Here is a 27977-nt window from a genome sequence, read left to right as displayed (position 1 = left end):
TTTCGGATTCTTAGGAATGTTTTATATGACTACTAGGAATTAAAAAGACGGTCTTAAAAGATTTCTCTACATATTTTATTTAAATGGTCGATAATTGTTTTGCATTTATTGATGATTTGTTTTCTATACGTATAAATGTATTCATTTTCAACTTCCGCTCGCTGATCAACAGTTTTTGATTATTTAATTTTCGAATTTTCCTAATTCAAACGATTTTTCCGCGTTGGGTGCCAGGACACATCCGCAACATCGAAACATGCAGCACACGCACATATTTTTGGAGTTCAGATTCGGTCCGTGCCATAAATTAAGCTGTATACTAATCACATTCTCTTACGATCCTAAAGTTGTACTGGAGTATGGGGTTTGCCAGGTGAGCGTTGTCGTCGCACAGTTTTTGCTGCAACAAAAAGAAGGCTATAGTCGCTGGATTTTGCGGAAATGAGCCCGGAAAACCCACCTGCTCCAGGTCGTGGCTGGCGCGGAGCATGAACTCCCGTAGGAAGTAGCCACGTGCGGGAAGATCCAGGGCCAGGCTCAGTTTGTTCTTGCCCTGCTGCTTGAGGATCTTCACTCCGCTGGTGGACTCGGGCTCATCGTCCTCGTTCAGCTGGGCGTTGGCACTCGGCTTGGCCTGATCCTCGTCGACGCAGATGGACCACTGCAGCGGCTTGTTGGAGCTGTTGGATATAGAAGAGATATGATTGTGAAGGATTCATTAACAGTCCTTGTATTTGTGCTGGAGACTAGTAACAGTATCTTTGAGATACTATCTTAGCCAATACGGATACTTCTCTTCTAGAGTCATCAACTAACCTCAGATGGAGCTCCAGGCTACTGGCCTGCAGATATCGCGACACCGGAACCACATAGCTGACATTGAGGTAACTGCCCAAGGTGGGACAGAACTGCTCCACGTCAATGGTGTGGTTGTACTGGGCCGCCAGAACGCAACTGGACACACTCCAGCAGTCCAGCTGGAAGGGCGGCAGCACGGACTCGTCGGACTTGGGCGCCTGATCCTGCCCAGAGGTGGACTGCACCAGGCGGTAGACGGGATCGTCCTTGGCTCGGTCTGCTGCCACCGTTTCCGTTTGCTGGGGAAACTTCTTGGTCAGGGCGTCGGTGCTGTGTGAGCTCTTGCCAAGGAATCCCGGCTGGGCCTCCAGAGCGGCGGAGGTCTCATTGCCTGTCGAGGCAGCGGGTTGGGTTTCTACGATGTCCGGATCGTGCTCCTGCTCCTCCGCCGACTGCAGATCGTCCTCCACGTGCTGCTCCTTCACATTGGCATCCACGTTGTCTGGCTGAGGCTGAGTCGGCGGCAGTTCCTCAAAACAGACGGACTAGAGAGGATACAGCATGTTATAGCCACTTGATGTGCGTCATTCCAGCTAAACAACTTACCTGACAATTGTCGCTAACCGACTCATCCCCATTGCACTCCGCCGGCTGCCCGAAGATGGCCGTCTTGATGGCTTTCTGCCTGATCCATTCCAGACTCCGCTGACTTGCAGACCGCCGGCCCAGATTGGATTCCCGCAGGCCCGCCTCCTGGTACTCGAATCCGAACACCTGGGTGATGGGGTTGTCCACTGACTCGTTGGTGTTGCTCAGGTTCTGCAAATCCAGGGCATCGGGATTGTCGCTGCTGTTTCTCACGGGAAGAGCCGGTGGCGGCACGTCCAGAGCTTGGGCTAGTGGACTCTGGGCGGACTCGGTGCTCACCTTGTTGGTGGTCAGTGCCAGATTGGCCGTTGGGGGCGATACCGTCTTGTAGACGTGGGTGTAGACGGTTCCAGGATTGAATTTGCGAATGGGATGTGCGGCGGCGGAAGGAGAATTGGAATCATAGGCATCGGAGGCGGGACTGGCGATGGTGCCCACTACCACGATGTGCTCGTGCAGCTTCAGCTGCGACTGCTTCTGTTGGGCATCGATGTCAATGGAGTTATTCTCAAAGTCCTGAGGCAGCGGAATGGCCTGGGGCGGCTTCTCCGTGGAGGCCACTGTGTCGTTCAGGGCAGCTGGAGGAGCCTTAGCTGGTGCAGCAGGAACCACATGTACCGGCTGAGGTAGGTGCAGCTTCTGACCCGCCGCCTGACGCAGCACCTCCTGGGTTGGCGGCCACTTGCCCTTTTTGCTGCTGATGGTCTTGTTGCTGAATCGCGGTGCCGTCGTCGTGATGACCCCGTGCTTCAGACTCTGCTGCTGCTGCTGCTGGCCAGCGGACACCTGTGGCTTGGTTAGCACCGCCGCCAGGTCCTCCGCCTCCTCCTCGGCTGGGCGGGATCCGGGCGGACGCGAGGTGCTGGTGGCGTACATTTGTCGAATGGGCCAGGGTCCGTGCGTCTTGTTCTTGAAGAGCGTGTGCAGGTTGTGGAAGTAGTGGCGCTCCTCGTCGCTCAGGTGCGTTGGACCCGCCTCCTGGCGGAACATGCCGGCGCCAAAGAAGCCGTCCGCCTGTTGCTGCTTGTTGTGCTCCACAAAGTACAGAGTGGACACCGCCGCGAGACTACAGGATGTGGAAATGGTGGTTATTTAATATGCTAAACATGCATGATGTTGCTCCAAGCTGCAACTTACCAGGCTGCCATTACGATGATCAGCAGGAAGATGACGATTTGCAGGGAGCGGCTGGAGCAGACCTCGTACCCATCGCGCCGACTGCCGTAGGACGTGATGGCTGCTCGCTCCGGCAGGATGCAGCGCGGCTCCAGCAGATCCTTGGCACGCAGTTGCTGGCTGTTTTGGCCGATGTTGGCACGCTCCAGGTGCTCGATGCGCGTCTCCAGCGAGCAGGTCACCTTGCACAGCTCCTTCACGGCTCCAATGTTCTCCATCAGGATGCGGTCCTTGAGAAGGGTTCGAAGGTTAGTAAAGAATTAAAGGCATTGGGGAATGGATCCCACCTTGTTGACCAGCAGGAATTTCTCAATCACGTTTCCGTTGGGCAGCACCACGCTGCCAGCCTCTTGCACCGCGTCTGGAATGACCTCGCGCACCTCCTGCGCAATCACGCCGGTGTCCTCCACCTCCCGAGTGTCGCTCTCCCGCCGGAGACCCGAGTGCACGGCGAACTCCGGCATGTAGCGGTAGCGCACTATCCGGATCTTCTGCAGGTTGCGCAGCTGCACGGAGGTGTCCAGCTCGCCGATCTCCTGCTTGGCGCGACTGTCGCTCGGCTGGACAATGTGGCCGGACACCTTGAGATTTCCGTGCACCACCAGGCTCTCGTCCGGCCGATCCGTGTTGATGCCCACGCGGCCCGTGTGAAAGACGGACTCTGGGGTCAGACCTCGCTGCCAGCACAGATCCACGTCGGACTCGAACTGACCCGGATTGGAGGCACGCACGATGATCTTCTCGCTGCCGTGACTCACCACCGGGAAGTTACCGGAGATCGTGTGCACATGCAGACCCACCACCAGCTGGAAGAAGCGCTGCTCCGGATTGGGACGACCCTTCTTGCGCATGTTGTTGTTCGTCGTCTCCGAGAAGTGCAGACGACCCACGGTGATCTTGCTGACGATGTGCTTCTGGAGATCGATGCTGTGGGAGGAGTTGTTATATGATATATACACCTATATATAGCTATATGTACTCACGGAACGGGATGGAAGGCCTTCTTGGAGCGATCCGACTGGCTCTGCTCCACGCGGATCGTCTGGTTGGGCGCCTCAAACTTGACGCCATAGAAATGCAAGTGGAAGGATTTGATTTTCTCGAAGCCGGACGGTGTCTTCACGAATTTGGCATCGCCTTGGAGGCGCGCATGGCAAGTAACCTGGAAGTGGTTCTTCTTCTGGCACACGTACGCGTCGTCCGAGACGCTGAAGTTGAAGCCCTTGTCCGCGTCCACGCGGTAGTAGATCACAGACAGCTCCTGGAGGCTCTGGTCGAACAGCTTGTGCCAGTTCTCCGGCTGGAAGCCGTTGAACCGTATGCACTGGCCCCCCGCCGGATCGCCCGCCTCGCTGCCGGATCCCGAACCCGATCCCGAACCGGAGCCAGTGGCCACGCCGCTCGGCTGTCCGTCCAGACTGTTGTCCGCCTGGGAGTTCACGGCAGACAGGGCTGGCGAGACGGAGGCGGAACAGTGTGAGGGCGCCGGCGTGGGCGTGGCCAGCGAGTGGTGGGAGGAGCGCAGGGGACTCATCTGCAGACCCGCATCCACCTTGGGAGCACTGGCAAAATCCGGGCAATCCAGCTGCGTGGACATCTTGCGCTTGCGCGACAAGGAGTGCACGGGCGTCGAGGGAGCGGACACGCGGTTCAGGGACAACTGGCTGGTGCCGATCACCTGGACGCGATCCCCCAGCCCCAGGGCGGAGGTCAGGGTGCAGGTGGACAGGTTCTGGTAGCTGCCGGACGCGTACATCCCCGCCCCGGCTCCATTGTCGTAGTAGAGCATCTGGTCCTGGAGGATTCCGTCCTGGTGCTGCTGGTGTGGGTTGAACATCTGCTCGTTCAGCTGCTGCTGCTGTTGCTGTTGCTGCTGTTGCATCTGCTGCTGCTGTTGCTGGTGGCCGAGCAAGTTGCTCGGGTTTATGATGAGCTCGGACTCGTGCTTGATCCGCACATCAGTCTGCGGAGCCGCAAAGTGGTGTTGCTGCTGCGGCGGAGAGGCGTACTGGCCCAGATCCGTCTGCAGCATGCTGGCCTGGTGCTGCATGGGCGCCAGGCCCGGGTAGATCAGCTCTCGCTGGAGCGGCATGGCCATCCCATGGGCCTCGCCCAGCGGACTGTAGGCGGGCTGCGAGTCCGGCGGACTCTCCGGCAGCTGCGGATGCACGTGGCTCTGGGCCTGCGCCGCCACGGGCGTGCTGCCCACGCGGCTGGTGTTGCTCAGGTGGGCATCTAAGCCGTTCATGGGCGGCGTGTGCGGCGACTCCATGTGGGAGTGTACTCCTCCTCCGGCAGATAGGTGACCATTGTGGCCACTGTGCCCTAGCTGGATGCCATCGGCGAAAGCCCCCTGGACCAGCAGATCCAGATCCGTGTCATCCAGATCTTGGGGAGCTGCAACCGTGCAAAACGTGCTGATTAGATCAGAAAATGTATAGATTTCTCTAAGTGTAACACAGTGTTACTTGGGAATTACTTGGGAAACTAGAGAAATCTGAATAGTTCTGGATGTTGAGCTCAGATGTAGAAGTTACAGTGGCATAAGTGTGGTTTAATTTTACAAGACTACGTGGAACCTACTACTACTTGGCGTATAGAGCCATTGGGCTCTCAAGTAGCCAGTTTGTTCCGGAGAAATATACAAATTCTATATGCAGTGCTGCGGGGGCAAGGAGTAAATGGGTAAATATTGACATCCAATATTTTATTATCTTTCGAAGTAGAGCAAAGTCCGGGAATCGCGAGCTGCTCAGACTGCGAATCAGAATGGCAGAAAAACATTTCAATTATGGGGAAATTAAGTGTGGCACGTTTCTGAGGGGGCGTCTACCAGCCAGTCCACCAGTTCACCAGTCCGCAGATAATTATAGTTGAATCAAAAAAATATTCATTTTCGGGGCACTGGAAAACGGGGAGCAGCCGCTGATAAGCCCTGAAATTCCCGCTCTGTGTTTGATCGATACTTGGCCAAGCGGATTGTTGACGTGCCGAAAGTGAGTTGTATTGTGTAATTTATGCAGGTGCTGCGGTTGGGGGATTCGCTTTATTATGCTATGCTTATGCATTACCGCTCAGGTTCTTGGGATAGTCCATAGCTAATGGTGGCTTATAGATGCGTCTGCAGGACTCCAAATCGCGGCTTGCCTCCACTCGGCGACTTGGCGCGCACTGATGGCCAAGTTACCTGGCTCTAACTGCCAGCATCCATGCAGACCTCATTCGATTCCCAATTCAACTTCGATGCTTCTGCTGCTGATGTTGCTGCTGAGTTGCTGCTGAGTTGCTGCTGCTGCTGCTGCGATCCGCTGCATCCGATGGAACAATTATCTAACGCACGTATGAGCGAGCATACGGTTGATGCACTCTTCACAACTGGCTGAGCAGCGAAAATGCCCGAAACGGGCCGTAAAACTAATAATCAAACTATGGAGTCCACTGCCAGCGGATCGGCATGGTAACAACAGCCGATGAAAACGAAACCTAATTGCTCGGAATGAAAATGGGAGCCCTCGGATCGGCGAAACTCCAGCAGCAGATCATCGCATTCAGGGCTTTGGATCGCAGTTACTGTTTGTGCAATTGTTCTGCGGTAAATTAGTTAGCAAATGCTCCTGTTTCTAGCAAAACTGCTTCCACAATCTATCAAGTTGGGCTATGGACTATCTCTTGTGTTTGCTTAGTCACTGGGCACTCTGGGCACTCGCGACACGTCGCACATGGACAGGAAACATCTGGGCACTGACTGCGGCCTGCGGATTCATAGCCGGAGTGCAAATATTTGGGCTTCCGTACCCCGGAGTCGGGTTATTGATCAAACAACCTGCTCCTTTCGTGTGCCGCCCAAGTGGCATGCAGTCGGAATTGTATGGGAATATATTAAACGGTTCCAGCTATCATATATCCTGATTGCCTCAGTCCGCCTGCTCCTATGTAGGTGGGTGTACGAGAGCAGAACCTTTGGCTTTGGATCCATAACTTGCTCATTTTGAATACTCTTTCTCTGCACTGAATGAATCTGAATCAATTTATACTTGAATTATTTGAACAGATGGTTATAGCTTTGGCTGGAAATGAGGGATTTCGCCTTTGGCAATATATCCCTAATCCTGCATCCCCTTCTCCTGTGTTCCTTAAGAACCAAAGTTCTCAACTTTAATTAGAAGCAGTTTAAAATGTTCGACTTCATAGCTCATGGTATATGGATGTATTGACACTCAAGAGCGGGTATACCCAGAGTGGGTTGCCCTTTCTGGCCAAGAGTAGCTGTGGGACAAGAGGCACCCCTACCCCAACTTATCTATTTCTAGTATCCACTTTGGCTGTCAATGACGAGGAGAGCCGGGCCAGCCTTCAACGGGGCCACTACAAGGACCCCATTTGGATTCGGGCACAAACACTCAAACACTTGCGGTAATTGAATGGATTTGGCAGTCGATTTGGGCGCTTTCTACTTACAGAGTTCGAAGAAATCAAGGTCCATATTCGAGTCACTTCAGAGCATCCTGTCCGGTGGCTACAGCATGTCTGATGGTCGTCTGGTGGGTCTAAAAAAAAGCAGAGAGATGAGACCCTGAAGTGCCGGCGGTGATGGTTGGGTTCCAAGTGCCAATTGGGCACATCAAGGAAGTGATGAAATGTTAAAGATTTAAGCACAAAACGATTAACGTTATCTGGCATTCATAAAGTAGAGCAAAGTCAGCTTAAATCTAGCATTTCAATGCCCGGGAAAAAACCCTTTTCCTTGCTTCATCTCGTTTAAATGTGTGGATTAAATGATTTTGAAATTTAAATTTCATTTCCGGTGATAAGCTCAAGAATTTCGCCGAAAAGTTTCCCTTGCAAATGTTTTTTTTTAATGTCACAGGAAGTGGCAAGTTTTAAACTAAAACATTTTCAAGGAAACGACAAAACGAAATTCTAAGCAAAGGTGGGGAAAGTACAAAAACCAAAGGGGATCCCATATTCATAAATGAAATAAAACAAAATAAAATGAAATTGACTTAAGATGGCTGCTCCAGCTATAGAACTTGGCTATATGATTACCAATCGGAAATTGGCACAAGTTCACCATGAATACCCAAAGAAATCCTCCCCCAAGTCGGAAAGTACACAAAAACACAAGGTCCGCGTGCAAATGCGACTGCTGCGATGCAGAATATAGGCACATGTGTATACTGCAAGTTGATATCTGGGATGTCTGGCATCAGAACAACGCAAAAAGAGAAACCAGTGCCAGATAAGTGCTGCGATTTCGATGAAACTCGTCTGTGAGGGGGCTTATCCGCCACTGAGCGCCACGACTCCATCATCGTTTCATGCTCATCCGATGTGGAGCGTCTGCTAATTTGCAGGGAGCACGTGACTGCCGATTTGCAGTGGATGCGAATGCACAGAGTGACACAGAGCCCGGAATTTTGGAGAGCAAAGTGGCTGGAATGCCCGGCCACATTGCAGCGCAGATAAGCCAAAATGTATGCTACAAAAGGTGTTTGGAAACACGCGGCGTATGCGCAATATTAAGGGATCTGCGTTAGTTGGCCGAAATCGAGGAGTTCGGGTGGCTTTAGGTGACTTCAGGTGACATGTGGTTACTTGTGGGTTTCGTAATGGTCTGTGGCCAGCCTTGGATCGATTTTAGCTGCTCGCTCGTGCAATCCGATGACCGAAAGTGGTTTCTGAACCAGGCGGGACTTTGCCTTCGCTTTGTCATGGCTGGCTGTCGCAATGATTTTGATTGAATTAACGCCTTGGCTTTCATGTAGGTTCATGTGTATGTGCGGATAGACTTGTCCCGCGGCTGTTTGCCCGTCGGATAAAGAACGCTTCCTCCTATAACAATAAAATGAATGGCTCAAGTGATTTGATTTAGTCGGCGGCAGGGCAAACTAAAAATAAACCCCACCGAAACCCAAACTCAAACTCAAACCAGACTTGCGATCGTGACTCGAGTTTCACTTGAAGATGCCAGCAGAAATGAAAACAAAATAAATCCAAAGAAACCTGTAGCTGCTGTCCGACTATTGATTGGTGCTTTGCCTCTATGACGGAGTCGGAAGTTGGTGGTTTCTTGGGCTTTTCGACTGAGACACTAGAGTCGTGGCCTAAAGTCATCCTTGAGGCTTCTGAGGCTCCGAATCGGCCATCTCATCATGCCGGCGCATTTAGCGTTTTATTAGCATTTCAATAAACAAATAAAGCAAATCTGCGAGCGACCTATAGTGCTCTCAAATGGCGTGCGGCGGCTCAAAAACACGATTGCACGTAAGCGGCGGTAAAATTGAGCCATAAATATGAATAAATTGTATTTGGTACGTTGTTGGTATGTTGTTTTTGTGCTAATTGCCGCTGGATTGGCATGGGATTCACTCGGCCAACAAGTCAATTATGGCCAGCACACCGCCGCTCTACTATGGCCAAAATCTGGAACCCATGACTTCAATTTGACCAGCCGCCCAGCCCAAAATCTCGTCCAGATGAGTTTATCAAGATGTTCGTCGACAATAAAGGGAATTAGCACCGACTGCCTAACCAAGTGCTCAAATATGGGAGCAGTGATCTGGCCGAGAGCATATGTTTCAATCTATGTATCTATGTATTTTAGTCCCTAGACGGAACTGCGTCACTTGACATGAGTCACTCAAGGAGTGATAAGGCGCTGGTCAAACCCAAATTTGAACTGGATGTGGAGTGGAGTGCGCTTAGGATTTCATTTGGAATGCAAATGTGGCGGATGTGAGAGAGGCGAAAAGAAAGTCGGTGCCCGATCGGGATGGCATGGAATATTCCATTTGTTATTTCTTATTTGTTATTGATCGCATATTTAGCATCTTTTCGGCGGCCGCGATTCCAGTTAGCCGGACCTCAGCCCCTCCCCCGCCCATTAGCGCCAAAATAAACTATGCTAAACAGCTTTCAGAGTCACAGCCAGAGCCAACTTCTTCGCCATCTAGATTGTTATTTATAAGTATCTCGACTTGACTTTTTTTCTTCTGAATTTTACATACTGCTCTCCGATTTTCTGTTTTTTCCATTTTTTTTCAGTTATTTTTCTGTATTTTTTCTTTTTTTTTCTGTTTTCAGTAACTGTGGCTGGTGCTCGAAAAGCAAACCAACCGGTTGACTTTATGTCTTGGCCCGATGGCTCGCTGCTAGCGTCTTTTTGGGCTATGGGACACGTTTTAGCTGTTTGCCTTTATTTTGCCGATCTTCTCGTGTGTTTTGCTGCTTTTGGCTGTTTTGGCTTTTTAGTGCTTGGCACTGGCTGAGCCGAAGATATAGTCGCAGATCGGAGATCGCAGATCGGAGTAATCTCCGGCTACCGAGAGCATAACGATCGAACTAATGGAATGAAGACGTGCACTTGGCGACGGCAAACAAAAGCGATAAATAATGCAGAATGAAACCCGTTTCTGCCGCATTCTTATTGTTTTATAATTATTTTTTTTTTGACTTCACCGAACATTGAACACCGAACAACGTGGGGGGAACTACGGCTGATTGCCATTTGATTTGCAGTGGGAGGCTGGGCCCATTGTCTCGCTGTACGGATGTACAGATGTGTGTGGATAGGTGCACCGATTTTGGCCAGATTCGGGGTTACGTATACGCCACAGTGGCTGCCCAAACACTTGTCACAGCAGTGAAATCGCCACTTCACTCTACACACACATGTTGCACTCAGAACTCAATCACCAGCGTGGCTATTGGATTATTGGATGGGATGCATTGGCCAAAAGATTTGATCACTGCGATTGGTTTGGATTAGCTGGGATTAGCTAAAGTCGCCTTCCAATTAGACGCACACACACTGGCACACCCGCACACTCACTTACACTTACACTCGCACGAATCGCCGTTACTGTGATTGTTTACGAATCTGTGCTGTGGCTTCACTGTGTTATAGTCGCTGTCGGTTATAGTCGATGTTTTACGCTCCGTATACTCGATGCACTGCCTCTAAAGTCGCGCCAACTAGCCGCCTCTTTCGATTCCCCCGATTAACCGCGATCTCGGATCCGCGGAGCGACTGCACCAAGTCGGTTCGACAGCAAATCTCGAATGAGCGATAGCCCCCAGCTCGCTCGATTCCCGTTCCACCTCGCTCGCTTGGACTCGTGGAATCGGTCTCTTCGGAGCGCGGCTCAATCGGGGGTTGCCACTGCGCCTAGAGATCGCGGCTTGGAGATCGCAGCTTGCAGCTTCGGAGCTTCGTGCTCCGAGGAACGGCAGCTGGGCGGGATTTATCGAAAATAGAAACATGAAGATTTAACTTGCATCAAAATGATGCGGCTTGTTAAAAGCGGTTCAGCATAGGTATCTGGATTAAAGATGATTGATTGAGAGAGCAGCAGATCAGAGAGCAAAATAAATCAAAAGCCAGAACAGGGTACACATCATTCCATCACTCGAATGGCTCCAGCTCGACTGGCAGCTATCCGGGCGCCAAATGGAGCGACAACCCTGGATGAAGCGCTCTCGCGGATTCTCTCGCGGCGAGAAATTGATAAATCGCAGCCCGCGTTGGTTAAGAAAAATGTAAATTAAATTATAACTAGCGGCGACACAATGGGCTTAAGTAAAACCCGGCCCCTGTGCTTAGTGCAGCAGCTCTCACGCAATTAGTGGGCCGCCCGGGTGCCTCGGTCCGCGGTTCTCGCCGAGATTTTCCCTCCTCTTCTGCTTTGTTGGGGGCCCCTTCTGGTGCTCCTGCGATGATGGTGTCGCTGTAATGATATGTGCGCGGATCGGATAAACCGACTGATCAGCGCTTCCAACTTAACGTCGCTTAATGGAGTTGTTGTTCTTGCTGGCAGGCCCATTTTAGGTGGCTTCGCAGATTGAATTAATGCGCTGATTTATGTAAATTACACTAATTCGTAATTCGTATTACTCAATTGGTTATTCAATATTCATGGTCTGGTCGGGCAAGAACGGCTTGTTTGCTCAAATGGTCTTTTGCATATTGGATTTTCGGCTTATACTAGGCTAAAACATGAGTCACACCGAGAAATTCCCAGCGAGTGTAACTAGCGTAACTTAGCGTATCTAACAAGCGTTGAAATAAACACATTTCGCATTCTGCGTAACGTATTGGGATCCTATCTACACATCCTCGTTGTATTTTAGTGTTTAGTGTTTAGTGTTGGTTTTTGAGCTAACAATTTGAAGCAACATAAGTACATTTAAACTTGAAACATTCCAGGGCTTAGGCTACTCCGTAATCCTTGAAGAGGTTGTCGAGCACAGCTGGATTCTTGTTTGGCCAGTTCTTGATGGCGTTGAAGATAGACGAAACCACTATGAAAAGGGAAGACGCATGACATCAAAACAAAATTGTGCGAATTACGCTTTGCCACCTACTTTTCTTCTCCTCTGCGGACATGAGCATGGCCAAAATGGTGAACTCGTCATTTTTGCTGACCTCCAGCAGCACAGCCGCCGTGGTTGGCTCCTTATTTGGTACATAGTAGTCGTGAATGGTGCGCAGCAGGTCCGCGAACGTGTCCGAATCGAAGCCTGCTCCCAGGATCTTACACAGATTCGGCACGTCAATAGACTTTAAGTATTGGTATTTCTGCGGACCACTCAGCTCCTTCCAGGTGACATGGAACTGTGCGGTGCCCGTGGGTGCAGGCGGTAAGGAGCGCTAAATCATAAAGATATGGTTTAATAATAGCTTGGCTTTGTTTTTGAGCGAACCTACCTCTATTGGACTGGGTGGCATTGCGTTGTTGCTTGATGTTTGTTCGATTTTTTCAGTTTGCATGGTAGTGACTTTTGGCGCCTTGACTTCTGGGCTGCCTTGTTGTGTGGTCTTTGGTGTAGAAACTGCAGGCTGAACCTTGGAGACCTCGACAGCCGCCTTTTTGGGTGAACTCGGCTTAGTCTCGTTGTCGGATTCAGGCACATTCGTGGTATCCTTCTGTATTTCTTTGGGGGCTACCACAACTGGAGCTACTTTGACCGCAGACTGCTTGGTAATCTTGGCTTCTTTGGAGGACGCAGCAATGGCCTCAGCTTTGGGTGGACTTGGTTTGTCTGGCATCGGCTGTGGTTTTGATCTTTTCACTTCCTCGATTGCGCCGCAATTACTATTAAATATCTTGTCTATGTCCTCATCCGAAATGCGTAGTTTGTTGCTATCATCGCTAATACCACGAGGGGATACCACGTCTACAACGGGTACACGGCGCATTGCCTTCTTGGAGCGCTTATAAACAGGCTTGTCGATTGGCAAGATGTCAATCATGCCAGGACGATCGGGCGTAAAGTTTGGCCCACTTTTGGTGGCTGTAAGAAAGCCAATGAAAACGAGGACATAGTATAAGTCAAAACTAGATTACTAGGTAATTAAAATTAATGAAATTGACTAACTTTAGGTAATATCTTATAGTAAATGATCGATTGTTGGATTATAGTTACCAATCTTGCGCAGACGTTCGTTGATCCTGGCCAGGCTTTTCTTGGCCTCGATGTTCTTGGGCTCGATGGCCAGCACAGTGGTGCAGTCCTTCAGGGCTTCCATGTTGTTGCCCAGGGACTCATTGGCCTGCATTCGCCGGTAGTAAGCCTTCACGCACAGCTTGTCCAGTGCAATGGCGGCCTCGCAGTCCTCCACGCAGAGCTCAAAGCTGCAAGGATACAGAAGATGTAGTAAAGAAGTTTCCAGAACATTCTAAGCAGTCCTACCACTCCTGTTTTAGGTAGCACAGGGCCCTGTTTATGTGGTATATAGGATCGTGGGGATAGACGGCAATGGCAGTGGAGTATGTGATGATGGCCTTTTCGTACTCCGCCTGCTTGACGTAGGTGTTTCCACGATCCTTGATGTCGTTGGCCTTCTTGTGCTGCTGGGCCACAGGATCCACTGGCAAGTCCTGTTTCTCCGTGGGTGAGCTGGCCGCCGAGGATGAGGGGCTGTCCTTCCGCGACTTCTCTGACTTGACATGGCTGCGCACTGGCACATCCTGCATTAAAAGTGTGTGGTTTACTTGGTAATTTCTGGTAATTTAAAGCTCACCTTATTGGCGGCAGAATGCGGCGCCTTTTGGAGTTCTTTCTCTTTGTTTTTGATGTCTTGCTCCCAGGAGTACAAGTCCTTCACGGAGCTCTCGTACTCCCGCGCGTTCTGGCGCACCTGGCGCTGCAGTTCGAAGGCCTTTTCCTGTGCACTCATGCTGGTTGCCCTGTCAAGTGACTAAAGAAATATTAAATGAATTTTTGTTATTTCTGTTGCTAGCGCTCCAACAATCTGGCAGCACTGCCCGCTGTCGATAGTTCAGTTGAGTTGCTGTTTCATCGGACAGCGCTGCCAGCTCTTTTTCGTCGCTGGCCGCTTGCTAGGGTTGCCAGAGTGTTTGGGGTCAAAAGCCCACGAATCAGCTGTTTTTGTTTTGATTGATTTTATTTTGAAAACTACTTAAAAATTATGCTTTTTCCGACAGAGTACAAATAATACTAATATCGCACACAATGCTGAGGCTGTGCCTCCCCACTCGAGCTGGATATGTGCGTAAGTAAGGACTTCACGTCTAGGAAAGTTGTTATGTTATGTAAATATTTGCCTATTGCGCAGTTTTTCCCACGACAAACCAAGAAAACCGGAAACGCACTATGAAGTTTTGAATATTCGCAATGATTGCAGTAGCCGAGAAGTCCGTAATGCCTTTGTCCAGCTCTCCAAATTGGTAAGTAGCTCCACGATTCCAAGGGATCGTTCTAAGCCCTGCATTTCGCACAGTACCATCCAGATGTTAAGAGCAATGCAGCGAGTCCGGAGAGAACAGCCCGGTTTGTGCAGATCTCCGAGGCGTACAAGACCCTGATAAAGCCGCAGCGGAGAAGAGACTACGATGACAGCCTGCTGTGGCAGCCACCGCGCTCGGATCGCAGTCCCGTGGGCGAGACGGTCAGTCCCGGCCAGGCGTGGGACGTGCGACCCAACTACGATCCCAATCCAGGACCATACTATGGCATACGGGGTCTCAAGAGGGTCTCCAACTGGCAGGTGGCAGTGGTTCTAATGGCCCTTGGCTTCTTTGGGGCACTTTTTGGCTTCACCTCCGTCAGGTGAATGATTATGAACCAAGCCACTCAAGTATTTCACTAAAAATCCGCCATTTCCTACAGGTCGTCCTTTCAGCTGAGTCGGCAGATACAGGATGAAATCTCCGCAGAGGCTAATTCCCACCATGCCGCCGTTGTGGCCGATGCGCAGAAGTACGGCAATGAGGAGCAAGTGCGTCGTATGGTGGACCGCATGTCGCGGAGTCCTTTCAACCAGTCTTCCGCTAAGTAATCCCATTTCCCCCCAGTAACTTTGGTCAAATTAAACGTGAAAGCAGATAGCTATTTTTGAATATTTTGTTTTGGTTCAAGGCAAAGCAAACGCGACAGTGTTTTGCCAAAATTAAACAGTTTCGTCGGCCTTCATAGGCGATTTGCAAACTGTGCAAACAAGCAGGGCGACTACTTAAGCACTCCGGCCGCATCCATCGAAGCATATTCAAATCAATCCTACTACCAACATGAAGTCAACTATTCAAATGGGCACCCTGTGCATCGTGGTCCTAGTGCTCTGCTGCCTGGATTATTCCAATTCGGCTAACTCCACCTCTTCCAGTTCCCCCAGTAGCTCTTCCTATTCAGACACGCCTAAGAAAGTGTACCTGAGCAACCTCACGTACTCGATTGTGAGAAGGATCCGTGTGGGCACCACCACCACCAGCAGCACCAGCAAGAGTTCTAGGACCAGGAGCAACAGGAAACTGAACGCCAAGAAGACCCAGGCCAAACGGAACCAGGCCAAGCGCTCCAGCAAGAACAGGAAGTCGAACTCCCGCCGCGCCAGGGGCTAAGTTGTTATCCAGTTGGTTATAAAGACAATGTTTTATTTTGAGCTCGTTCTAAACACAAAACACTTAAGTTTACCGTCGCAACGGGCAAATTAAATTATATAAATACGTAACTTGTACTGTTTGTTTACACTACTCTGAATCGAACGTGGATACACTACCGGGAACCCGCCACCGCACTACAAACTAAAGAATCACATAGTACAAAATCCGAACTCAGATCGTCTACAGCTTCGTCTGCAGCGCCTTCGCAGGACCCACTTCCTTGGCCATCACCTGGATGCCCAAATGCGGTGCCGCCGGCTTGAAGACCACCTCTCCCTCTGGCTTGTAGTCGGCGAACAGCATGCGGTACACCTCGTGGAAGCCCAGCTTCTCCATCACCCGGGCGGAGTAGTGGCTGGAGCAGAGCACGTGGTACACATTGATGCCGTTCTCCCTCATGTACTCGTACGCCCTCTCCGTCAGGCGGCCTGCGATGCCCAGGCCCCGGTAGTTGGTGTCCACCGACAGGATCTTGCCGTCCAGGATGAGCTCCTCGTCGGGGTACACGTCGAAGATGTTGAACTGCTCCTCCACGTGGTCCATCAGCGAGAGGATCTTCTTGAATTTGGGATGATCGCAGGAGTCAGCCGCCTTCTCGGGCACATCATCGGGGGACTACTCATAGAAGGAGCACAATTAGCTATGCAGGATGTGAGAATTCGTTAAATAGGTTCACTTACCGGACGCCTCATCAGTCCGTTTAGGAACAGACCAATGATCTCGCCCTTCTTGTTCACCGCCTTGTATGAGCAGTTGTCGGGCAGGGGCTTCAGGGAGTACTTCTCCAGCTCCTTGCACTCTCCGAGATCGAGGAACGTGTTCAGGGGTTCATCCTGTACGGAAAGAGGGAAATGGAAGCGGATTAGATGCCAGTTCTAGGCCAACCATTCGGATGTAATTGCTCATCAATCAGGGGATCTTGTGGCCGGGACAAATTGGCGGCGCTATTACGCGACACGATCGTGGAATTGATCAGCCACTCAGGTGATTTATGCACGCATTGCCGTGGCTTAAGATTTTCCAGTAATTTATTGAGCCAGCTGGAGAATTGCGAACGGAACTCGATTTGCATATCGACATCGCCGCCGGGGGGCGGCTGTGGCCAGCGGGCGTGGCATGCATACTAATGCATACTAATCAGCGGTGGCTTTTTATATGTGCAGTGCACAATGTATGTATAAATATAGGTCTTGAGTACCCAATTGGTCTTTGCAGGGAGCCTTCTCATTGGCCGGCCCGATCTCGCACTGGAACCTGATCCACTCAAGATCAACCGAGCACATTGGATTCAAATACAGATTCAGTTTCAGGTTCAGTTTGAGACTTAGTTTCAGATTCAGATCGCCAAGAGTCGTGAGGCGAGACCAGCTGAAAGCTAGCCCTGACATGGATCATGTCAAGAGACCTCACGACAGCCGAATACTGTGCTCTACAAGATGCCACCTGCCCCAAATCGGAATTCCCGCTGGAGTTCCCAGGGATTGGCCCAACCCAAAAGCGCAATTAAGTCAACTTTAGTGTGCGAACTTCGATCTGAATTAAAGCCTAATTAAGACGAGTGCGCAGTTAATTGAAATTCGTTGGAAATTATTTAAATTCACCTTTTGTGCGCTGCCTCTCGATTCAAATTATTTGGCAGGTATAATGGAAGTTATAAATTCTGAGCCACCTAATCGGAAAGCCAGGTGTTCGGCATGATTGGCTTCCATGATATGCAGCCCAAGCGGATTACAATACAATGGGCAGCAGTCGGGATCGGTACTTACCTTGAAGAAAAAGGTCTTGAGCATGGCTATCACCGCCTCCCCATCCTCCGGCTGGATCAGTTCGATGGTATAGGGGCAGTCCTTGTCGACGGCGCCTGCGGCTGCCTTTCCAGAGACGGTCAGGGCGTCCTCCATTTTCTGCGTCAGCCGGGCAATCGGATACAAGTCGTTCAGCTGCGAAACGGCACACAAACAAATCGTTCAGATACTTTGGATATTGGATAGTGAATAGTGAGTATGGGATGGGGGATAGAGGGGCGGTGCATAGAAAACATTATTATTTATGGCTCTTAGATGAAAGGCAGCTTAATTTGTTTTGAATATTTCGTAGCTCATGGATGACGATGCCGTGCATTTCCATTTCAATTTTCACTTCCATTTTCCGCGAATGTTGTTTTTATGTTCGCCAGCGACAGGAGCCATTAATCATGGAAGCGAATCTAAGGTCGCAGTTCTTGAGGGTGCTCCAAAAACATATAGCACATGGCCATCTGAACAGGATCAGCCATTTGTGAGTTATTAACTGGTAGAAACTAGCAGCCTAGATGTGGTTGTGATATTCACTGAATATCATTTTGCTTATATTAATTATTGGAGGAGAAGAGGTGGGTTGTTTATGAAGCCTACTTAAGGTTGCAAGTTTGTTTATACAGCTGTCTTGGGTATATATTGGGACACACTTATCTTATGGCTGGCCTAAAACAGCTTCAAGTGATTTATTAGTTAGTTAGTTTGGGTTGGAAGAAGTCTTCCCCATAAAAATGGGGAGTTCTCGAGTTCAGTTGCACCTCATAAAATCACGTATCATTCACTTGTGCCCCATAAATGCCAATCGCACTCGCCGAGTGGCCACTAAACCGATCCAGAAGGCATTTGCGAAATTCGCACATGCCAAATTACAGAACTGGCTGCCTTGCCCCCCAAATGGCCAGGAACATTGGCCCTTGAGTGGTGTTTACTCGCAGCGAGACCACTATTAATCCGGTCTATTATTGGATCCCCACTGGTATTTATAGAGCGCCACGGTGGCCCCAAAGGAGTGGGTGGATCTGGGGTGGTGCCTAGGTGGTGTCCGCTGGGCGGGAGCCACACTTACCCCACATCTGGAGTCCAGCATCATGCTGGAGAGCAGCGACTGATCCGGCAGCTTCTGCACTTCCATGTTTGGTTTTTTTTCTTGCTGCTTTTGTTTATTGCAAAACGCTTTCTTTTGTTCTACGTCGGCGGTCAGTTTTCTGCGGGGCGACGAGCAATGCGGGGAGGGCGGGGGTTCTCGGGAAAATTTATGGCGAATTTTTCCCTTATTTAAATTTTTTGTTGGCGCGCACGTTTTGCGATGTTTTGTTTACTTCGCCGCCAACGAAATCGTTGTTTGTATTTGGCGCTGTTTGGCTTTTAATTTTACTTTGCTTTGATAAACAGTGGGATACACAAACACAGTGATCTTTGGGTCTTCGACTGGCACTCGGAACCAGAGATTGGTGCTGGATGAAAGGATCAATCCTTCGTCCTGGCGCGCGAACTCGATGGGCCTGCGAGCAAACAATGAATGCCAGAAGTCGGGCCCGTTTGCACTTTATATAGCCAGCGGAGAGTGTATATGGCGAGAGAGTGTATATGGAATCGGATTTGGATTCGGACTCGGATTCGGAATCGGATTCTGAATGGGGGAATCGGAATCGGAATCGAAATCGGATCGGTCTAAGCGCTGAGCCCCGCACGCCGGCTGTTCACTCGCGACTGAGAGAGTCACTGGATGAAGCCAGCACTTGCCGGTCGATTCCATCGGTTTGTGGGCCACATAGCAGTCTATTTGCTCGGATATCGACGGCAGAGCGGCAGATCGTGACAGGTTTGCCCTCTCTTGGGCCTCCAAGTCGCGCGACCAGTTTGCAGCCGTTTCCTGGACTCTCCAAGATGGGCCTTTCCCCACACGACACTTCCGACGTGAAGTTGGGCGTCGTGTTTGTGGTCAGCGGTTCTTGACATTTCCCTCTTGGCTCGGCTTAAACAAAAGTAAGACAAAAAAACCTAGACCGCAAACTGGTTAGAAATTAGTGCAACCAAGTCGAAAGTCTAAAATGTGCCGGCTGGCAAGGTCAGTTGGCCAGGTGATCGGCTGGAGGAGCAGGCTCCTCCACCAGGAAGGTGTCCACCGCATTGCCATTCTGCTCAGGTCTTTCTATCTTACGATCTAAGCATTTCCAAACCATATATTTTATATTCAAGACAACACTCCAGCACTGAATTTATAGTTAATTATGAGCAGTGAAATGTGTATGCACCAGCTATTTTCTCGTCGCCGACCACGGGGCGTATGAGTGATGTGCTTACAGCGTGGAATGCTACAGTAGCCCTTCGAGAATACCGAGTAAACAAATCGAAGGGGCACACCCCCGAAACTTTGGCCGCAATTAAAAGCCACACGGCGTATGCGTACTATTACGGCAGTGAATGATTTACCCACGGCGGACTGGCCGATCATCCCGTGCCGATTTTGTTTACTTTCCGCTCGCAGCTGTCGCGTATTTTATTTTCTTGTGTTTTGTACTTTTTCTTGTTTTTTTTTGCTTTTTTGCTTTGGTCGTGCAAACGGGCAAAACGGAGCGCACGCCGCTGGCTCAATTAAAATGCGACAAAAGCAACAGAAACACAGCGCTATTTTGGAGGTGGAGGTGGAGGTCTCTCCCAGAAATCGGCGGATCGTTGGCTTGGTGGATCTTCGGATCGGCGGGGTGCTCATATGGATATTTACATTCTTCGCCGTCTGGTTTGTTTGGTTTGGCGCGCGCTCTCCCAATTATCACCCATGAATATCTATCTCTATTTCTCCGGCTCTTCGGCGCGATTAATACGGAATTATTACGGAATTATTCCGGCCATTAACTCCCGCGATTCACAACAAATCTGGCTGATATTTTATATATATATAACGCCTTTGGATTATTCAGTCGGTCATAAAAACAGACCGCAATTAGCGGACAACAAATGCAAATTGTCAACGAAACTGTTTATCATGCACAGTCGCTGGAAACTTTTCATGGATAATTTTGTTTACGATATTATTATTATTTTAGTGGACGGTTTGTCCGCTCATCCAGTCACGTTGTTATCTCTGTGTTTTTTTGGGAAACTCGTTTCTGGTCGTCTGATCTGGGTGCCACTCAGATGTGGAGCACTAAATTTAGCCCAATCGCCCAGAGTCGCGCCTCTTTTCATTGTCTGGGCTCCAAGACCTTCCTCCAAATGACTCAGTGCTGGGTGATCGGGTGCAGGTGCAATTGGAGTATAAATACACTTGAAACCACACTTGGTGCCATATCCGGTGGGTGAGTAAAGACGCCCGATGAACGCACACTTAGGTGGATATTTTCGACTTAATAGGTGGGTAGCGCAGTTCCCTTGCATTCGAAGTGCGAGTCCAAAGCGTCGAATCATGCTCCTAATGATACGCCGCAAAGTAAAGTCTTAAATCTTGAAGCTTAAACGACGATCGCTGATTGAGCTGCCAAAATTGTCGAACGGCTGCAAAACGGGTTTGCACATTCTGTGGGGTCTGCGGATTATGCACAACGATATCGCACTAATTGACAGATACAAATGTTTACTGCACCATAACTTAGTTACACGCATAAGTTAAGTACTGGTAATTACTCATTCAGTCAATAAAGTGAATAGGCAATCGCATAAAGTGTTGATGGTGTAATTACACTGAATGCTGATTTGAGCGGAAGTGACAGTGTGGCATGGAAAAGACGGAAAGGAACCTAATAGTTACTCAACTCGAGTGTTGCACTGTGTGGCCCACAGTGCGAATAAGTGATATTGCGGCGCGATTAACTTCAAAGTGCTGAGCTGCACGCCGTCAGCGCCTCGTTGCGATTTAGTTTGCATACGGATAATTAAAATCACAGCGCCGTTTAGCTGAGCACCGAGATGGCTGGCAATTGTGAGTTCAATCAAGATGATTGTAATGAAATGCGTCTCTTCACCAGAAAACTAGTGAACTTTCCCTAAGAACTGCGCTTAGTGTGGCGGTGGTTCAATCAGTTCAATCTCTAGTGGAACCCGCTCAGATCAAGGTCCCATGCAAATCCACACCAGCTGCAGTGCACGGATCATTTATCAGCATTAGTAGACTACTCAGGTAATGCCTGAACAATTATTTAAGGAACACGCCAAGTCGATTAAGATGCGATAGCCGCCAGTGGGCGTCCTCTACTAATTTATATGCTAACTAGCCAGCTGGAGAATCTATCTTTGTCCACCGATCTGCTATCTGCTGGCACTCGATGTGTCGCAGGTAATGAATTAGTTATTAAATTAAATTGTCATGTAATTTCACGGCCTGAAATCAAAGTCATACGTTTCAGTTATGAAGGCTGTCATGGGCAGTGATAAAATTAATTAACTCAACTTAAACAACTTTTTAAATACTACATGTGATTAAATGAATTCATTAGTTTATGGCTCGTTTGGGTAATATAAGTTTATGAATTTCAAGTAGAGTCCTCTTCATTTTCTAAAGTCAGTTACCTGAAAACTCAATTATTTATTATAGAATATTATTAGCTGCTACAGATTAAATGCAATTACACGTGTTAGAGTACTTTGAATATGCAAATACTGCCCAGAATTCACAGTATTGAATACTTTTCACCTGCGGGACGGAACCGAGACATACCCACAATTAGTGGTCGCTGTCATATAAATCACAACTTTTCATTTGCATTCGCCATAAATCATTTGAATGCTGCACTGTGGGATCGGTGCAAGCGGTTTGGGTGATCGGACCATAAACTTGGCCGCTTTGTCACCAGCTTTTCCGACAGTTGCCACAAGCCGGAACCGATTTTCTGCGTTTAGGCTTGGACACCCCACCCATGGCCACTCCAACCGTGTGGAGCTGGGAGCTGGGATCTGGGCAGACAACTTCGGAAGGCAGAACGTGACTGGCAAGCGAGAGCCACATCTGATATGCAGCTGCAGTGGAGCAGGGGCAGCACAAGTGGAGGGCAGTGGCCAGAGGCCAGAGGCTTTGAAAGTTTGATTCAGCTTAATAGAGTTAAAAGCCGCCTAATCGGATTAGCCGCTCCTCCTCCTCCGCCAGCGTGGCCCCCACGCCAATCCATTGCCAGAGAATGAGGCACTAGCTCCGCTTGTCCACTTGTCCGCTTGTCCGGCTGCCCGGATTCGCGGAGTGGGTGGAGCTTTGGAAGCCAGGCCAAGTCAGACAGGTATGCTCGACGAAAACCCCTGGATGGTCATGATATATAATGCTTCTATTAAAATATATTACTAGGCACTGTTTGGCTCCAGTAAAAAGATTAGAAATGCAAATTTACTTAAATGCTAGATCAACAAACACTGTAATTAAGTTGATAAGCATACAACATGGTAACAACCAACGATTTATGATCATTTCATGGGAGAAATATTGTTGTATGAAGTTAATTATATAGAAATTAAATACTCAATCAGTTTGTGCAACAAATTATTCAATATGAGTAAAAAATTTCCATAACTTTGGTCACCACAATCAACTCTTTGAGTTCGTGAAACTATAAAGTAACAGCTTCATTTGCTAAGTACGAACTAGTCGATCAGTTGGCCCCCAGCTCTGCAAACCGCTTATTGTGCAGAATTCTAAATGCGGCATTCTAAACACATTAGAATTAATCTGCTGCTATCTGCGAAAAGTGCACGAGTGGCAAACACAATTGTTTGAGCTGGTGAAACGGAAACGATCCAAATGGATTATCGGGCTATTCACACCAGGCATATGGGTGCTCTGACTGCTTGAGCACGACTCATTTGAATTCATTTGAATTCGAGGCAAATTGCTCGTTTAATTCCACATGGAAAATGCCGCATATGCGATGCATTTCGTTTCCATAAACGAGCGGGCAGCCCCAACCACTCAGTTCCATCTGCAAATTACCCATTTAAGTTGTAAATTGCATTTTGCCCATTTCAGCAGCAAACTTCATTTAAATTCATCACGGGCCCGGGCAATTTCCTCATCCTGAGCAGCCATCCCGCTGAAAGGGATGTCTGAAATCCCGACCAATTCAATCCGGGCTAGTTACCATTGAAATGCAAAATTCCAGCCAGCCAGCGGATAATGTCTGCCATCTGCTGGGACAGAAGACGGGCGAAAAAAGGATTCAAAGGATCTGCTGTTGTTGCAAGCAACAGTGAACAATGAGCTCTGGCCTCCTCCTATCTCGCTGGCACACACATTCGTATCCTTCCCACTCCTTGTCCCCTTTTTTCACCCAGGCAACGGATGCAACGCCAGCCACATTGCGCATACGCCATGTGCACCGCGCTTGAAAAACACTGGGAAACACTGTTTAGTCACACTCTCTTCGCTTATCAATTTGTTGGGTTTTTAGTTAATCAGGCTCTTGATGTGACATAACGTCGTACGCGACCTGATTAATTTCCTTATCAACTTTGTGTTTGCTGGTACTGTAAGTACTATTGATAATAAATTTTAATCAACATTTAATCAAATCAGACGTGCCAAAAGACCTTATATCTTTTGCATCAAAGCTGCACTCTCAGGAGTTTCTAGGAAAACCATAAGTGCAGATAACAACCTGTACTTTCTCTCAGTGCACAAGAAACGCACGGCAGCGCAAATTGCTGGCAGGAAGCCAATCGAAATCCGTGCACCAGTGCACAGGCATCATCATCGCCACCGTCACCGCCATCGTGATTATACTGAATCCTCGCCATCCTGTACCCACCCGCCTGGAACACGACGGCCTGGAGCAACAGAACCCACTGGAGCAGCAAGAGCAGCAGGAGCAGCAGGGGGAACAGAAGCAGCAGCGGCAACAAGCTGACACTCTGACAATGTTGGCGCCATTTTGCTGTTTGTCTTTCCTCTTGTAATAAAACGACATCCTCGACTCGGGAGGGATACTCGAATGGGATTCGGAGTGGCGGAGGGGGTCGGCTGAAGGGTGTTTTAAACACTTGGGCGACTCCGGAGACCGTGGAACGGAGTCCGGAGTGGCGTGCTCCTTCACAACGTAATCATCATCATCGTGGAAGGGGCTTTGTGTGGCACGTAGTCAGGACGCTTTGTCAGTTTGCCGGGGGCGGCGTCTGTGTAGTCAGCACTTTGCTCGACTTTTGTTGACAGATTGATTTTGATGTGTTTTCATTGTTATTGTTTGGCTGAGGGTCCTTTAAAGCGAATCTCCGGCTGCTCGGCGCTGATTTGGGGACTCAACTGCGCTGGAAGAGGCAACAAACATTTTAGCCTAATTGGTTGGCTCTTGAAGCGCTTTGACTAATTGACAAAGACTTTTCCCTGGGCTTACGGACTTAATGAACTCTCTGAATGGGAGCTGCAATATTCATGGAGTTTCATTTATTTAATTGAATGAGAAATGACCCTCCATAAATCTACGCGCAAACAAGGAAAAACTAGGCAAAATGGTACAACTTTTTCGCCTTTTGCATCCAGTTGGGTCGGGGAAATCTTTTGTATCGAATGTACAGATTTTTCCGCATTTTTACTCATTGGTTGTTTGGCCAGAAGGGTCAGCTACAGTGCGGCCTCGCTAGCTTCGATCTATAGGTTCTTATATACTGTCCAATTAGATATACTGCCTTAAAAGTGCATTTTTTTTTGCGAACTTAAGTCTGAAGAGGAATTATTCAAAGCATTTAACTAGTGAGTAGTTGGAGCCATCGAGGCCACCCTGTAATTAAATCCAATTAAGTCAGGCGTGCAGAGCGCCCAGTCAGCTTTATTGGAGCGCATTGAAAAGCCACAAAACCGTGCGGCAGGGGCATCAAATGGAATGAAATCCAATCAAATCGATACAAAATGCTGTATAAAAGTCGTGACTTCGAGGGGGGAGGAGAGTTGGCGAGGGTCCTGCTGCCAGATGCTGGGAATTTCAGCTTTTTCCTCCTTTTGCTGCCTGCGGCGTTGCTCATACGCCACGTTGCCCCCAAATCAATTGAAATAAATAGGATACACATGGCTCGCAGTGTGAGTATCTCTGTGTGTGTGTGTGTGTGTTTTGGGGGGAAGTTGGCCGGGAAAAGAAGTTGTTTTTCACATATTTGCTTTTCCCAAGGGAAAAGTCCAAGGACCGAGATTTTCATTGCCCGTGTGCAGTTTGCTGGTATTTCATTTACTTGTCTGCTTGTTATTGGCAGCCCAGTCGTGCGTGTGGGCCACGATTAAATTTGGTCAATTGTCACGCCCTGCGGTGGGCGATGGACTGCCCTTTGGGCTGGAAGACTCGAAACCGCCCTGCGTTTTTGCCTTGACAACGGGTTGAGCCACAAACAAGTTCCCGGATCGATGTGGCCAGCACTCCACTTCTGTTTGGAGCACTTCTCAGCGCGAAATACTGGAAAAGTTTTCTTTGATTGGTGAGGAGGATGGCCTGTTTCTTCACTGCTGATAAGAAATGCTATCTTATCGGGGGCCAGCACTTCAAACGATATTTATGCCTTGTTAGACAGTCAGTGGGGTGATTAGCTTTAACAGTGTCTTTGAAATATTGCTATTTATAATTTATAGTTAGTACTTGTACTGACTCATATCCATCCTTAATCCCTACACTTTTTCAATTACAAACATGTAAAGTGCCCACGTCAACATCTGTGTTCTCAAGCAGCTCGGCAATTTAAACTATTTGATTTGGTCGCCTGCCAAAAAGTCGCGTCTTGGGCGCCTAAGTTTTCGCTGTTCGCATTTAATTAGGACGTGTGTGCCGTTTGGGAAACACTGCGGTCTTTATGTACACATATAGAAATAGATATAGTTTATAGTGAGTGTTTCTTGTTTTATTCTCGGCGAACTTGAAATGGAAAACATTTGGTGGCGGCGGCACAAATGTCACCGCTGGTTTCTAAAATAAAAATGTATTTTCGTCGGCAACTTACGCGTGAAATTGGCTAATAAGTGGACCTAATGCGCCGCCTCCTTTGATTTGGATACTTCGAAGCGTTAAATTCGCTGAATTTCGGAATTTGTGTTGGAGATTCTCGCCCGTTTCGTTCCGATTCGACCGACCAAGTGAACCGTTAGCACGTTTTTCAAACAATGATGCCCAGCTTTTACAGGCTTGAGAAACTTATATGTATTCGAATATTACGGCCGGAATTCTTTGCGCGATTTGGGACCAATGTTTTCGTGTTATTTTTTAATGGCCAACGAAAACACATTGAATTGCAATGAGCAAATGAGCGTTGCTTAAATAGTTCGCCGGTCGAACTCAGAAACTCAGTCGCTTCCAATCCCAATCTCTCTGCCCATCTGTTCTGCGTTCTACTCATTCATTGAGTGGGTTTTCCTCCTCTTTGGGCTCCCAAGTTCTCTCTGCAGACCACTCAATGCCGGCAGAGGAAGTAATCAGTGGATTCAAGTGGGGATTTGGGGAAATCCGTGCAAATACGTTATATAAATTGACGTACTAAAATTCGAACTCTATTGACTCTCCCAAATATGTTGCATAACTCTAGGCGCTGTATATTCAAGCAAAGTTTAAAACTTAAAATTAACTGAATTTTAAAGAAATCTAATAAAGAAAAATAAAATATAATTTTTAAAGACGTATCTTTGTAAATATTTTAACTAATTTTAGAGCTTAATAATCCTACATAAATAAATTATTGAGACGAATAAAACCACTGTTTCTGTGAACATTTTGACTTTCGGTTTAAATGAGTGTTCTGATTTGAGTAAATCGCCACTAGCAAGAGAGATTTGGAAGCCGAGGCTGAGAAAGATAGCGATTTGGGGAGAGCGAGCGAGTGAAAGTGGAGCCTCCGTGGTAAACAAACCAATCCAACCCCTCGGTTTCAGTTTTTACTCGCAACTTGGATACTTGTAACACTCGGAGTGGTGGTCAACCCCAAAATCCGTGGGGCGGGCGCCGCGTTGCTCGAAATCCGGAGTGGAACCGCGGAGTGAAAGCGCGAGCGAGCTTTTCCGCTTCCGATAAGAGCGGTCACAAACGCGGCTGATAAGGTTGTTGAATGCTTCGATTCAGGGCATATTTTGTCTGTTTTAGTCAAAATTGGGCGAACATAAGTGAGATTAAGCAGAAAAAAAAAGAGCTCGTACTCTGAACCGTGCTTTATGAACCGCGAAACTGTTCTGATCGGTCTGGATCGCCGTCTGGGTCTTGAAAAACGCTGGCTTGCACTTTCAGTCATTTTGTTTAGTTAATGGGCCAGCCCCCAGTCCAATGAACTACGCTTTTCTTGTTTACCTCCATTTTCACCTGACTCAGCATTTGAACTTGGTAACAGTTGTAACGGTCGACGCTGTTAAGAATAACAGTGCATTGGAGAAGGTGCCAAGGCTTCAATTCCGCCATTTTGAATGATTCACTTGACTTTTGGGTAACTTACAGAAATTCTATGCTGAATACATAGAGAAATCATGAGAAAACCCCTAAAATAGTTCCTGGCTTTTGTTTAAAAGCTTTGAAAACATTTCTAATTATAACAGTACACTGTTAGCTTTGCCAGGGCTGCCAAGTTACATATTGGCGGGCAGAAAATACTAAATGCGCTTTAGCATGTTCTACTTTAAGACTATATCAATGAAATATTCTTCTTGTAATAAATGATATGGTTATCAGTCTTCTAACCAACATGTAGCCACCGACAATCTTCGCAAATACAATAAATTAGATTTAGA

The 27977-nt window shown here is 48.5% G+C and overlaps 5 protein-coding genes across 8 annotated transcripts; 2 read left to right on the top strand and 3 right to left on the bottom strand.

Annotated features, from left to right (window-relative positions):
- Positions 1-53: 53 nt before the first annotated feature.
- On the bottom strand, positions 54-10703 carry LOC6532000. Of its 3 annotated transcripts, none has more exons than XM_039372558.2 (9): positions 10458-10703; positions 7081-7169; positions 3606-5019; positions 2910-3549; positions 2584-2852; positions 1405-2512; positions 817-1343; positions 461-680; positions 54-400 (listed from the first exon to the last, which is right to left on the bottom strand). In XM_039372558.2, the coding sequence occupies exons 2-9, from the start codon at positions 7103-7105 to the stop codon at positions 320-322; spliced, it is 4284 nt and encodes a 1427-aa protein (XP_039228492.1). In that variant the 5' UTR covers positions 7106-7169; positions 10458-10703; the 3' UTR covers positions 54-319. The 3 variants fall into 3 exon arrangements, with proteins under 3 accessions (XP_039228492.1, XP_039228491.1, XP_039228493.1); XM_039372557.2 differs by having other exon boundaries at positions 10464-10703; XM_039372559.2 differs by lacking the exons at positions 7081-7169; positions 10458-10703 and adding an exon at positions 5694-5733.
- A 998-nt stretch (positions 10704-11701) lies between these two features.
- LOC6531999 (RNA polymerase II-associated protein 3) lies at positions 11702-13905 on the bottom strand. Its single transcript, XM_002092749.4, has 6 exons — positions 13646-13905; positions 13315-13592; positions 13048-13256; positions 12329-12915; positions 11986-12271; positions 11702-11922 (listed from the first exon to the last, which is right to left on the bottom strand). Exons 1-6 carry the CDS (start codon positions 13799-13801, stop codon positions 11831-11833), a joined length of 1608 nt encoding a protein of 535 aa, XP_002092785.1. The 5' UTR covers positions 13802-13905; the 3' UTR covers positions 11702-11830.
- Positions 13906-13974: 69 nt separating this feature from the next.
- LOC6531998 (dnaJ-like protein 60) lies at positions 13975-14972 on the top strand. Its single transcript, XM_002092748.4, has 4 exons — positions 13975-14141; positions 14201-14312; positions 14366-14694; positions 14755-14972. Exons 1-4 carry the CDS (start codon positions 14098-14100, stop codon positions 14921-14923), a joined length of 654 nt encoding a protein of 217 aa, XP_002092784.1. The 5' UTR covers positions 13975-14097; the 3' UTR covers positions 14924-14972.
- A 142-nt stretch (positions 14973-15114) lies between these two features.
- Positions 15115-15592, top strand: LOC6531997 (uncharacterized serine-rich protein C215.13). Its single transcript, XM_039372593.1, has one exon. It carries the CDS (start codon positions 15153-15155, stop codon positions 15480-15482), a length of 330 nt encoding a protein of 109 aa, XP_039228527.1. The 5' UTR covers positions 15115-15152; the 3' UTR covers positions 15483-15592.
- Positions 15495-26495, bottom strand: LOC6531996 (arylalkylamine N-acetyltransferase 1). 2 transcript variants are annotated; one of them, XM_015196172.2, is made up of 4 exons: positions 26213-26495; positions 17291-17464; positions 16205-16357; positions 15495-16139 (listed from the first exon to the last, which is right to left on the bottom strand). In XM_015196172.2, exons 2-4 carry the CDS (start codon positions 17423-17425, stop codon positions 15705-15707), a joined length of 723 nt encoding a protein of 240 aa, XP_015051658.1. In that variant the 5' UTR covers positions 17426-17464; positions 26213-26495; the 3' UTR covers positions 15495-15704. The 2 variants fall into 2 exon arrangements, with proteins under 2 accessions (XP_015051658.1, XP_002092782.1); XM_002092746.3 differs by lacking the exon at positions 26213-26495 and adding an exon at positions 18387-18837.
- Between the last annotated feature and the right edge of the window lie 1482 nt (positions 26496-27977).

The sequence above is a fragment of the Drosophila yakuba genome, chromosome 2R (assembly GCF_016746365.2).
Source record: "Drosophila yakuba strain Tai18E2 chromosome 2R, Prin_Dyak_Tai18E2_2.1, whole genome shotgun sequence".
In the NCBI taxonomy this organism is placed as follows: Eukaryota; Metazoa; Arthropoda; class Insecta; order Diptera; family Drosophilidae; genus Drosophila; species Drosophila yakuba.
The sequence above is the reverse complement of the archived record's forward strand: the minus strand, read 5'-3'. Positions and strand labels throughout refer to the sequence as shown.